This window comes from Geotrypetes seraphini, chromosome 13 (assembly GCF_902459505.1).
Source record: "Geotrypetes seraphini chromosome 13, aGeoSer1.1, whole genome shotgun sequence".
NCBI classification, from domain to species: Eukaryota; Metazoa; Chordata; class Amphibia; order Gymnophiona; family Dermophiidae; genus Geotrypetes; species Geotrypetes seraphini.
Genome location: NC_047096.1, coordinates 48,937,344 through 48,951,135, shown reverse-complemented (window position 1 = coordinate 48,951,135; position 13,792 = coordinate 48,937,344). Strand labels below are relative to the sequence as shown.

The following is a 13,792-nucleotide window of genomic DNA, read 5'->3' as shown; positions in this document are numbered from 1 at the left end:
CTATAACATGAAGAAAGCAAAATGCAGTGGACATTTCCATGGCTTCCAAAAAGGTCCATATCCCTTCTTTTGTCCCATTCATAGTTTAGAGCAGTGGTCTCAACCTCAAACCCTTTGCAGGGCTACATTTTGGATTTGTCGGTACTTGGAGGGCCTCAGAAAAAAAATAGTGAATGTCTTATTAAAGAAATGACAATTTTGCTCTTTATAGTTTATAAATCTTTCCTTTTGGCTAAGTCTTAATAATAATATTGTCATTTATAGCTAAAGAGTCATATGATCAAGAAATGGTTTTCTTTTACTTTTGTGATTATGATAAACATACCGAGGGCCTCAAAATAGTGCCTGGCAGGCCGCATGTGGCCCCCGGGCCGCGAGTTTGAGACCACTGGTTTAGACATATCAGTTTGCAAAATGCTGGTCGTAGTCAGAAATCAGATGCCCGCTTCTCATGTATTTTAGAACAGACTATGTCAGCAGATCCTGATCTAAATACATGAGAAATGAATGTTCATGTCTAATGCACAGACTTAGATGGCCATATTCTGAGCTGGATGTCTTTCTTAAAATTCTGCTCTACTGTACTGCACAGTAGAGCACATAATCCTTGTGGAATAAAGAAAATGATAACAAATGATGATAATTAGGAATAAACGCCTCAATTTATTTTCCAAGGTACTGGATGTTTGTTTGGTCATTCAACAAACAAGTTCAAGAATTCTCTCAAGGTGTGGTTAACACACAAGCATACACAACCATTGATGTCCCCTTCCTCAGATGAGTGTGCGTCTTAGTGAGACACAAATCAAACTGTTACTTGTCATGACCCCCATCTCCCATCCCTTGAGCTAGCTGCTGTTACTGCTATAATCCCTATTTCTGAATCATGCATCCATGAGAGCTGTAAGCAAATGGTATATTTCAGGTTAGGTATCAAGATGCAGGGTCTTAACTGGAAGCCTGCAGTACAGTGAAATAAAGGAAGTTTGAGATAAGATTGCCTTTTTAATGAAAAACAGGCTCTGGAAAAGGCTTCTGGGACTTTTTCTTCCTATGGATTTATCAGCAGAACAGCTCTAGGCCCATACATTTTACCAAATAAAAAGAGAGAAAACAGGAAGACACCCCCAGTGAAAAAAAACATGATAATTGCTCTTACTTTTTTACATTTTTCATTTTCATGCTTGCTGTGTTGCTGCAGGACCGAAGAGGAAGCTCCCCTGGACCCTGGAGCTCAGGAAAATCCCCACCTCGTGCCTACAGAGAAGAGAGAAAACAAACATTACAAATATGTGTATTTACTAAGGTAACTTTTTCACAGCATGTATAGGCAGAGCTATAAATCCAATGTACAAAAGGGATGTTCACCTTTTTGGTTTGCTTGCACTTTTTTCAATTTTTTTTTTTAAGTTCATTCAGACATTCATTTAAAAAAAAAAAAAATTATTGTGCATTAAAATTTTTTAGGCATATTAGTGGGAGGATCAATCAGGGCATATCAGGGCAGGATTAATTCATCAAGGGCCCCTAGGCACACAAGTACACTGGGCCCCCCACCCCACCATGCGCCCAGGCGGAAACAGGAAGTTGCATCCGAGGGAAGCTTTGGGCAAGCAGCACCGCTTGCAAAATTACAGTTCCTGTTGCCTTTCTTACCCATGTTGCATGCTTGTCTTATTTTCTGTTGATGGGGGGGGGGCCGCGTTGCTGATCAGGGTGGGGCCCGTGTTGCTGATCGGGGGGGACTCGCGTTGCCAATCGATGCTGGAGGGGCCCATCGCCGTGGAAAAAACAATGTTGATGCCCTCCTTTATCGGGCCCCCCTAACCATTTTGGCACTAGGCACGTGCCTACTTGGCCTATTGGTTAATCCTGCCCTGGACGTTATCAATATTGGCTACCTTTGAGTCAGGTTATTTTACCATTAATCCCAGTTATTATTAACTAGGTTTCAATATATACCTGTGCTAAACAGAATGAGTTAGTGGCAAAATAATATGTCTTAACGACAACCCATGTTGATAGTTATGCCCCTAAAGCTTTAATATGTGCTAAACGACTTATGTGTTAATTTGCAGATTAGCACACATTAAATCAATAATCATTTTAGGTTGTACTAAATTTTTTTAAGGTACAGTAATTGAACCAAATGCATACTAAGGAATACAAATCTCCCAGTATATACATAATAGAATTTTTAGCGTGTCAACATTTTAACCTGAAAATTAGTAATGTGCCAGAACTCCCAAACCTCAAATGTCCTGTCTGTCCAAATTAGATTGTAAGCTCTTTTGAGCAGGGACCATCTATTGACTGTTAAATGTACAGCATTGCGTATGCCTTTGAGCGCTATAGAAATGATAAATAGTAGTAGTGTAGATCCCGCACCTAACTTTTGGGTACTGGGCTTATACCTGCTAAAAACTGGTGTAAATGCCAGCACCCAAGGTAGGCGTGAGTTAGGTAGTATTCTGTAATTCCACATGCAACTTTTCGGAATGCCCTGGGCCGGGTCCTTTTTTGAGATACATGTATGCCATGGAAGTTAGGCACTGTGCCTTATAGAATAGAACACATCCGGAGTCATGGGCAAATTTTAATGAGTGCTGATTAACATCAATAATCTGTTTGTTAGCTCCTAATTATTGATGGTTCAGAGTTCATCCAAGTTTTCTGTGCAGGCTTCTTGGAAACATGCCCAATGTTGGTTGCACAACTTTGGGTATCATATATAGAATCTAGGAGTAACTTATAGCATTCTGTAAGTTATGCATGAGTCCACATGTACATCCTCCCTTGTAAATATATGGTATGGAAGATATGCACATATTTATGGAATGACTCACTATCCAAACACTGGCATAGATTAAAGTTTTGAGAGCTAAAGTATGCGGTCAAAAGGGAAAGGGAATGGGGACTTGTATATGGCCTTTTTGTTGCTTTGGCATTTCAAAGCTGACATTCAAAGTAGGGGGCACTGGAAGGTTAAGGGTTCCTTTTATTAAGGAGCACTAGCCATTTTATCTAACGCATCCATGGACTATAATAGACACGTTAGCGGCTAGCATGCCTTAGTAAAAGGACCCCTAAGTGACTTGCCCAGGGTCATAAGGAGCAGCATTAGGATTTGATCTTACAACCTCTGGGTACAGAGGCAGCAGCTCAACCAATGAGCCATAGCCCTTCCCACAAAGATGGGGTATAAGATTAAGGGGGCAATTTCCTTGAAAAAGCCTGATGGCGAAACATGTCGGAAGAAGTCCTCCCGAGAGACATGTATTATGCTAAAAGATAAGTTGGAATTAATATATGGTTTAAATATTTTTGAATAAATAATAGTTGTTAAAATTAAGATTAAAGTCAAGATTTGAGACCAATGAAGAGTGGGGAGTGTAAATCCCAACAGGATGCTTAATTTTGGCAATCCTGAGTATCTCTGCCGATGTCCATATTTATAGAATAGCACTTAGGGCTCCTTTTACTAAGGTACGCTAGCATTTTTAGCGTACGCACAAGATTAGCGCACGCTAGCCAAAAAATTACTGCTTGCTTAAAAGGAGGCCGTAGCGGCTAGCATGCGCGGCATTTTAACGCACGCTAAGCGCACGCTAAAACCGCTAGCACGCCTTTTTAAAAGCAGCCCTTAGTCTGGTAATGACCATATGATCTTTTTGGTAGATTGTCTCTGAGTCTTTGTTTCTACATCCTTTCTTCTAGTTGATGATGTTACATCAGATGGGAAAATGCTTGATTTTTCACAACTGCAACAAACATTTGTCGGGCTCTTATCACTAATCCAGATAAGTGCATTATATTACCGTTTATATTACCGATTAAAAAGTGATGTGTTGAATACACAATTAAAAAGTTTTTGTTAATCGGTTACGAGAGGTTTTTGAGACCAATGATAGAGAACCTGTCCTGCTGAGAAACCATTGTCAGAATTGAATATTCTTCATGGTGCAGGCTTCTGAAGTCTTTTCCTCTTGTTTAACATTAATCCAATTGCGTGTGGAACCTGTATATTTTTGACTTGTTTTCTACATTAAAGAGGTTCTAATCCATTTCAGCTCTACAGTAGTTGTTCACTGCAGTTAAAGTAAGCCATTCAGAAGGGGTTCTCTGATTGGCAAAATCTAAAAAAAATCATTATAGCTTGAAGGTCCTATCCTTCCAGACAGGTTTTTTAGGACATCAGGCTGCCCGATAGTATAAATGAATATCTGAATTCTTGAATAAAAAAACAAAATCTAGTTTTAGAGACATATGGAGCATTGAGATAAAGCAGTATATTGCTGCGTCACAATAGCCATGAGGCAAACATGGTTTTTCTTGTTACATACTACTATACTACCATATAGGTGCCACCTGCATCCATAAAGGCTATTGGGGTGAACATAAGAACATAAGCAATGCCTCCGCTGGGTTAGACCTGAGGTCCATCGTGCCCAGAAGTCCGCTCACGCGGCGGCTCAACAAGTCCAGGACCTGTGCAGTAACCCTCTATCCCCTTTTCCAGCAGGAAATTGTCCAATCCTTTCTTGAACCACAATACCGTGGGAGATAGGTATAAGAACATAAGAAGTTGCCCCCGCTGAGTCAGACCAGAGGTCCATCTTGCTCAGCGGTCCGCTCCCGCGGCGGCCCATCAGGCCTAGTGCCTGAACAGTGTCCCTGATTAATTTTGTAACTTACCTCTAATCCCATCCCTATAATCTACCTTTACTCTTATCCCTCACAAACTCCCCTGCTTTCATTGATCAACTTATTCTTCTTTACTCCTCTTCAAGAATGCTAAGAGCCAGCTCTCAAAATCTTCTAGTAATCCCCCCATATTCATGAAATCTTCTATGATACAACTCGTAAACCAATCTTCTCCATTATAGCCCTAACATTATGGAATGTGATGCTCCATGAACTCACACAAGAATCATCTTTACCAGTATTGTATAGTATTGGAGGGCTCAGTATAAATTGTAAGTGGGTTATAGTAAGATGTACAACTGGCACCATTTACGTGAAGTTCACAGCAGTTCCCTCTAAGGTGCCCCACTGCTTTGTCGGCATGTCTTTGTGGCCAGTGCATTACAATGCTGGCCTTCTCACATCCAAATGATCTGGATTTTGATGTTTTGAACTTTCACATTTTTGTGGTCAAAAATGGTCCAAAAAGTTAAAACCTCCTAAGGTTGGACATCCTGATGGCCAAGAAGTCCAACTAGGCAATAAAAAAAAAATAAAATTGGACGTCTAGCGGTCTCTCCGGTTTTGAAAATGTTCGTTTCGCTCCCCCAACTTTGGGCATATTGCAGAAAAAGTCCAAAGTCGGTCTTAGATGTCGTATCGAAAATGCCCCTCAATGTCAGCATACTAATGAAACTCCTAATAAACACACATCAGAAAATTTAAATAACATAGATATGCTGCTAATGCTTTTCTACAATATAGCTTATCATATAGCCGAGGGGACAAGTACAGATATTAGATGGGGGAGGGGGGACACAAGATAGGTGATACAGAGTCTGTTGGGGTAAACAGATGAAAGACTAAATTTGAGACAAGTTGTTATACAGTTAAACAAAATATATAAGAAACTGATTTAGTTAGTGTGTGTAGCAAACTAGGCCAGGTGCAGAATGAATGTATAGTCAATCACCCTATGTATTAAAGCAGTGTATCGCAAACTGTATCTCCTGAGATTTGAGGTGTGCCGCAAGATGCTGGTGAGGAGGAGAGGTGCTGGCTGCCTACAGGACGTGCCTCTTGAGGTGACAGGCACATCCTGTAGGCAATCAGCTGGTGCCAGCACCTCTCCTCTATATGCATCTTCCCTCCTTGCACTGCCCCCCCCCCCCCACCACCACACTGGCGTCTCAGGGTCCATCTGGAGGAACTTCGTGAATGAGCAGACATTGATATGATGATATCATGCGTGCATGTGACATCATCGCGTTGACGTCTATGCACTTCCGGTTGCCTCGAGCCGCGGCAACTATGTTTAGTGTGTTGTGGCTTGACAAAGTTTGCAAGACACTGTATTAAAGGCTTGGATAAAAAAGACAGGCTTTCACCTGCTTCCTAAAATAGAAGTGGTTGTGAACTCTGTCCAGACTCTGCCCCCCCGTTCCGTATACACCTAAATGGCAAAGTACACACTATCATGTCATGATATTGTATTTTTACACCATCAGTACTTTATAAATAGCCTTTACTCCTCATATGATTTATCCACCAACACATTAATTATTCTTGCATTCCAAAATATTGATTGATCTATGCTAAACTGAATTCAAAATAATGTTCATGTCTTTCACAAAAACACACCCCAACCCCGTTTTAGTGACTTCCAGTTGAAAGAACTCTTGATAGAGTTGAAATTTCACTAAGTCCTATTTTTTTCCAACTTCTTGCAAAAGCTAAAACCATCAAAAGAAAGATTTAAGTTTTGGGCTAAAAAATGGAAGCTTGGGGGGGGGGGGGTGGAGAAAGAAAGAGGCATAAAACTCACAAGTCACTTTGCTTTCACATTTTTTGAAAAGTGCATCATTTTGCCCATAGGCTTTACATTCTGCAGATTCTGGCCGAGGAGAAATTGTCCACACAAGCAAATAAAACTTGTCCAAAAAAAAAAAAAATCAATGTGCAATTTTTGCTTTATTCTCTAATCTGGTCCTTCTGAAAGAAAGCTCCCTGGACTGCTTTTCACACACTTTTTGTGTTGTGATTTTTCTCCTGTCCAAAGCTGGAGGAAATGGCAGCCATGGGGGGTAAGGCTGTGGGAGGGGGGGGAAGAGACCTGCTATGAGAACACTGTTTTGAGTAGACTTGCCGGCTTTTTGCCCAAATCCTATACAATGGCCCATTATCTGGACTTATTCTGTTCTGGCGTTCTTTTTTTTTGTGATGGCTCAGGTTCAGTTCAACAGAGGTTCATTCAGTGCTTAACATGTTGCTTGCCTTACAGTTTTGGAGAAGACTAAATATTTTTTTTTTGGCCCAAGACAAGAGTTCAATTATATATCATCCAAAAACAAATCATAAAATTTAAATAGATGTGAAACATTTTGCATAGAATAAAGATCACATGGAGATGTGTTAATGCTGCTGCCCTCTCCTGACAGATGTTTTCAAATAGCATGGCAGTTCACAGGAGATGGTAACAGATAACCTGTATGGTTCATCCAGTCTTCCCAGGAAGATGGCCAAAGCGGCACTTGTCACTCCATTCAAGTTATACACAGGCATCACAAACAGGGCAGCCAGTAATTTGCTACCTGCCAACCATACATAGATATATATATATATATACTAGTCTTTAAGCCCGTTACATTAACGGGTGCTAGAACATATGTGTGTGTGTCTGTCTTTCTTTCTCTCTCTCTCCTTAGCCGCTTTCTTTCTTTCTGCCTTTCTTTTTCCTTGGCTGTCTATCACCACCCCTTGCCTGCTCCCCCTGTCCATTTTCCCTTCCTTTTACCTCCACTGTGTCCACCACCACCCCTTCACTGCTCTCCTTATGCAGCAGCAGCTCTTCTCCCTTTGTTTTACCTCCCCCCCGTCCAGCAGCACCTCTTTCCTTCTCCCCCTGTCCAGCAGTAGGCATCCCTTCCTTTTTTATCCTCCCTCCTCCTTCTTATCCCTATGATACTCTTACCTTGCTCTGCCCCTGATCAGAGGTTCCCGACAGCTGCCCAGTTGTACCCATTGGAAAAGTTCCCACTGCCGCATCCCGCACACCTCCTGACGCGGCTCCCGCTGTCCTTTCTGTCTGTCTTTGTCCCTGGCCCCCTTTGCCTGTCTGTCTTTCTGTGTATCTCCCTGACCCTGTGTCTTTCTTCTTTCCTTTCTGTCTCCCTTCCTCCCTCTGTCTGTCTATCCAAAGCAGCATTCCATCCCCCTCCATTTCCCTCCCCCCACACCAGTTCCCTGTGCACCTGCCCCTGTGTCTTTCTTATTTTCTTTGTGTTTCCCTTCCTCTCTGTCTGTCTGTCCAAAGCAGCATTCCCTTCCCCTCCATTTCCCTCCCCCCCACCAGTTCCCTGTGCAGCAGCATTAGCGTTTCCTCTACCCCCCCCTTTCCCTTCCCGCGGTCCAGACTACAAAGGTGGTGATTCCAGCAGCGCTTGCATCAGTCTCCACACGCTGCTTCGGGCCCTTCTACTTCCCTGATTTACTCTGGCACGTCCCTGATGACATCATCAGAGACGCGGCAGAGCAAATCAGGGCAGTAGAAGGGCCCGAAGCAGCGTGTGAAGACTGATGCACACGTTGCTGGAATCGCCATTCGGGTACGCGGGAAGAGAAGGGGGTGGGCGGCAAAGGAGAAACGGAGATCGGCGGCGGCGGCAGGAGGAAAGGAGAATGTCGTCTGGCTGCGGTCCGGCTTGTGGAGGCGATAGGCTGGTGATGTATTAGCGCGCATGCGCACTCCTTCGGCCACAGACCTAAAGCGCACAGAACACGCAAATAGGAGTGCGCATGCGCGGCTAGTTCTTTATTATATTAGATATATAATGCAGTCTTGGAAAAGAATGACCACAGCATCAGCGGTAGGGCAAGTATCCATGGTATACTATAATAATGCGCACAATTTTCTGGAATGTTCCTGAACAGCCCAATCCCCTCCCCTGGGAATGTGCCATTTATAGTTGTGTGCCAAAACACTTACCGCTATCTATAACTGGGCACATAAGCGTATTTCAGTACAGATCGGCTGTTTCAGTCCTGTTTCAGAGCCTTTCATTTGCTGGAAAATTTTCCGTGCCAACATTTAGGCATGGAATTTGCGCCTATCTTTACTACTACTGCTATTTATCACTTATATAGTGCTGAAAGGCGTATGCAGTGCTGTATATTTTGACATTTAATAGTCCCTTCTCGGAAGAGCTTAAAATCTAAGTTGGACAGACAGACATGGCATATAGGGCTGGGGATGCAGAACCCAAGGTGAGAGGTGTGGCTTTTAACTGGGCCTTGAAAAACTGCCAGAGACAGAGCCCGCCGTAGGGATTCAGGCAGCTTGTTCCAAACTTACGGCGCAGCAAGGTAGAAGGGATGAAGTTTGGAGCTGGTGGAGGAAGAGAAGGGCACAGATAGGAGGGATTTACCAACTGAGTGGAGCTTGGGGGGGGAGCATAAAGGCAGATAAGTGAAAAGAGATAGTGAGGGGCAACTGAATGAGTGCATTTTTAGGTCAGTAGGAGAAGTTTGAATTGTATTCGGAAACAGATGGGAAGCCAATGAAGTGACTTTAGGAGAGAGGTAACGTGAGTATAGCGGCTCTCCCGGAATATGAGTCGTGCAGCCGAATTCTGGACAGATTGGCATCATTTATAAAATTTTGCCTTAACTGTAGAAGTCTGCCTGGCTACTGGAGATTGTGTTTCAGTTAGAGAATGACATAGGGACATATTTTGCCACGGGAACTCATTTTTCCGTCCCATCCCCGCAAGTTCTTTTCCTGTCCCTGCCCGATTCCTGCAAGCTCCATCCTCATCTGTACAAGCCTCAAACACTTTAAATCATAAGTAGCAACATTCTAGAGCTCAGATTGTGATATCATAATGCCTCAATCCACCAATGCCTAAGCTCTGTCCTCATCTGCACAAGCCTCAAACTCTTTAAAATCATAAATGTTCGAGGCTTGTGTGGTTAAGGCAGAGCTTACAGGAATGGGACAGGGACAACAACAGCAACAAAACTCATGGGGATGGAACGGTGAAATTGAGTTCCTGCGGGGACATGGACAAATTTGTCCCCATGTCATTCTCTAGTTTGACTACCACTAAATTGGTTTTTGAGTCCATCGTCTTTTTATATAGGGGTCTTCTGTGTTTATAACCAGTATTTTTTAATTCTATCATTATTTTAGTCTCGACTACCTCTACCAGTTTAGTGAAAAAGTCCCTGTGTTTGCTCTTATTTCAGCACTCTGTATTAACTTAATGTTGTGTAAACCTTTTGGTCCAAAATCCCAGATTGTACCTGGACTGAGTCATAGTAACATAGTAACATAGTAGATGACAGCAGATAAAGACCCAAATGGTCCATCCAGTCTGCCCAACCTGATTCAATTTAATTTTTTTTTTTTTTTTTTTTTTTCTTCTTAGCTATTTCTGGGCGAGAATCCAAAGCTTTACCCGGTACTATGCTTGGGTTCCAACTGCCGAAATCTCTGTTAATACTTACTCCAGCCCATCTACACCCTCCCAGCCATTGAAGCCCTCCCCTGCCCATCCTCCACCAAACGGCCATACACAGACACAGACCGTACAAGTCTGCCCAGTAACTGGCCTAGTTCAATATTTAATATTATTTTCTGATTCTAAATCTTCTGTGTTCATCCCACGCTTCTTTGAACTCAGTCACAGTTTTACTCTCCACCACCTCTCTCGGGAGCGCATTCCAGGCATCCACCACCCTCTCCGTAAAGTAGAACTTCCTAACATTGCCCCTGAATCTACCACCCCTCAACCTCAAATTATGTCCTCTGGTTTTACCATTTTCCTTTCTCTGGAAAAGATTTTGTTATACGTTAATACCCTTTAAGTATTTGAACGTCTGAATCATATCTCCCCTGTCTCTCCTTTCCTCTAGGGTATACATATTCAGGGCTTCCAGTCTCTCCTCATACGTCTTCTGGCACAAGCCTCCTATCATTTTCGTCGCCCTCCTCTGGACCGCCTCAAGTCTTCTTACGTCTTTCGCCAGATACGGACTCCAAAACTGAACACAATACTCCAAGTGGGGCCTCACCAATGACCTGTACAGGGGCATCAACACCTTCTTCCTTCTACTGACTACGCCTCTCTTTATTCAGCCCAGAATCCTTCTGGCAGCAGCCACTGCCTTGTCACACTGTTTTTTCGCCTTTAGATCTTCGGACACTATCACCCCAAGGTCCCTCTCCCCGTCCGTGCATATCAGCTTCTCTCCTCCCAGCATATACGGTTCCTTCCTATTATTAATCCCCAAATGCATTACTCTGCATTTCTTTGCATTGAATTTTAGTTGCCAGGCATTAGACCATTCCTCTAACTTTTGCAGATCCTTTTTCATATTTTCCACTCCCTCTTCTGTTACAAATCTTGGTATCATCTGCAAAAAGGCACACTTTTCCTTCTAACCCTTCAGCAATGTCACTTACATACATATTGAACAGGATTGGCCCCAGCACCGAACCCTGAGGGACTCCACTAGTCACCTTTCCTTCCTTCGAGCGACTTCCATTAACCACCACCCTCTGGCGTCTGTCCGACAGCCAGTTTCTGACCCAGTTCACCACTTTGGGTCCTAACTTCAGCCCTTCAAGTTTGTTCAACAGCCTCCTATGAGGAACTGTATCAAAGGCTTTGCTGAAATCCAAGTAAATTACATCTAGCATATGTCCTCGATCCAGCTCTCTGGTCACCCAATCAAAAAATTCAATCAGGTTCGTTTGGCACGATTTACCTTTTGTAAAGCCATGTTGCCTCGGATCCTGTAACCCATTAGATTCAAGGAAATACACTATCCTTTCTTTCAGCAACACTTCCATTATTTTTCCAATAACTGAAGTGAGGCTCACCGGCCTGTAGTTTCCTGCTTCATCCCTGTGACCACTTTTATGAATAGGGACCACATCCGCTCTCCTCCAATCCCCAGGAATCACTCCCGTCTCCAGAGATTTGTTGAACAAGTCTTTAATAGGACTCGCCAGAACCTCTCTGAGCTCCCTTAGTATCCTGGGATGGATCCCGTCTGGTCCCATCGCTTTGTCCACCTTCAGTTTTTCAAGTTGCTCATAAACACCCTCCTCCGTGAACGGCGCAGAATCTACTCCATTTTCTCGTGTAACTTTGCCAGACAATCTCGGTCCTTCTCCAGGATTTTCTTCTGTGAACACAGAACAGAAGTATTTGTTTAGCACATTTGCTTTCTCCTCATCACTCTCCACATATTTGTTCCCAGCATCTTTTAGCCTAGCAATTCCATTTTTTATCTTCCTCCTTTCACTAATATATCTGAAAAAAATTTTATCTCCCTTTTTTACATTTTTAGCCATTTGTTCTTCTGCCTGTGCCTTCGCCAAACGTATCTCTCTCTTGGCTTCTTTCAGTTTCACCCTGTAGTCCTTTCTGCTCTCCTCTTCTTGGTTTTTTTTATATTTCATGAACGCCAACTCTTTTGCCTTTATTTTCTCAGCCACTAGGTTGGAGAACCATATCGGCTTCCTTTTTCTCTTGTTTTTATTGATTTTCTTCACATAAAGGTCCGTAGCCATTTTTATCGCTCCTTTCAGCTTAGACCACTGTCTTTCCACTTCTCTTATGTCCTCCCATCCTAACAGCTCTTTCTTCAGGTACTTTCCCATTGCATTAAAGTCCGTACGTTTGAAATCTAGGACTTTAAGTATCGTGCGGCCGCTCTCCACTTTAGCCGTTATATCAAACTAAACCGTTTGATGATCGCCCACTCGAACATTAGAGATACTCTCTCCATTTCTGAAGACCAGATCCAATATCGCTTTTTCCCTTGTGGGTTCCGTCACCATTTGTCTGAGCAGAGCCTCTTGAAAGGCATCCACAATCTCCCTACTTCTTTCCGATTCCGCAGACGGAACATTCCAGTCCGCATCCGGCAGGTTGAAATCTCCCAACAGCAGAACCTCCTCTTTCCTTCCAAACTTTTGGATATCCACAATCAGATCCTTATCAATTTGCTGTGATTGAGTCGGAGGTCTGTAGACTACACCCACGTAGATAGAAGTTCCATCTTCTCTTTTCAGAGCAATCCATATCGCTTCTTCCTCTCCCCAGGTCCCTTGCATTTCGGTCGCTTGGATATTGATCTTTACATAGAGAGCTACTCCTCCACCTTTATGACCATCTCTGTCCTTCCTAAAAAGATTATATCCCGGTATGTTTGCATCCCATCCATGTGATTCACTGAACCATGTCTCTGTGATAGCAACAATATCTAGATCTGCCTCTATTATCAGGGCTTGCAGATCATGAACTTTGTTGCTTAGACTGCGAGCATTTGTGGTCATCGCTTTCCAGCTATTTTTCAGCGATAATCTCCTTTTTCGTATGGATTTTTGTGTCGTTTCACTTTCCGTTGCAATACTAAGAAATGAGTTGCTGATATTGCTTATGTTGCAGCCTTTACTACTATCACATCTTTTCTTTTGCCGGGGGTGGTCTCTATAATTGTCCTTCGTACATACACCACCCCCACCTTCTAGTTTAAATGCCTAGAAAAATATTGTCTAAATTTCTCTGCAAGGTTTCTTTTTCCTGCTGTAGTAATATGTAGTCCATCAGTGCAATATAGCTTCTTGTCCTTCCATGTATTTCCCCATCCTCCTATGTACCTGAAGCTTTCTTGATGACACCAGGCTCTGAGCCATCTATTAAAGTCCTCTGTGTTTTTCACTCTTTGCTCTCCTTTACCATATGCAGGCAGTATTTCAGAAAAAGCTAAAGTCTTTACAAAAGGTTTCACGCCCTCACCAAGCTCCCGAAAAGCTTTCTGTGCTGCAAGTGTGGAGTTGTTGGCCAGGTCATTTGTTCCCAGATGGATAGCAACATCAGTGTTAAAATCCTTAGTTTCTTCCTTAATTATAGTCAGTATTTGCCTGGAACTCCTGGTAGCTGAGGATCCTGGAAGACATTTCACTATTTCGGTCTCCTCGCCCTGTGTTCCAAGGTTAATGCCTCTGATGATGGAATCCCCCAACAGTAATAGTTTTCTGTTTTTGGCTTTTTTATTTGTACTTAGGGTGCGCTTGTTCTCTTGAGTTACCTTCATT

The 13,792-nt window shown here is 42.9% G+C and overlaps 1 protein-coding gene across 7 annotated transcripts in view; it reads right to left on the bottom strand.

Annotated features, from left to right (window-relative positions):
* ARHGAP32 (Rho GTPase activating protein 32) overlaps positions 1 to 13,792 on the bottom strand; it is a 786,874-nt gene that overhangs the window by 342,121 nt on the left and 430,961 nt on the right. For all 7 annotated transcript variants that reach the window (XM_033918046.1, XM_033918043.1, XM_033918048.1 and 4 more), the window contains one exon: positions 1,160 to 1,257. In XM_033918046.1, coding sequence (XP_033773937.1) covers positions 1,160 to 1,257 — 98 coding nt within the window. The remainder of the gene's footprint in view (positions 1 to 1,159; positions 1,258 to 13,792) is intronic.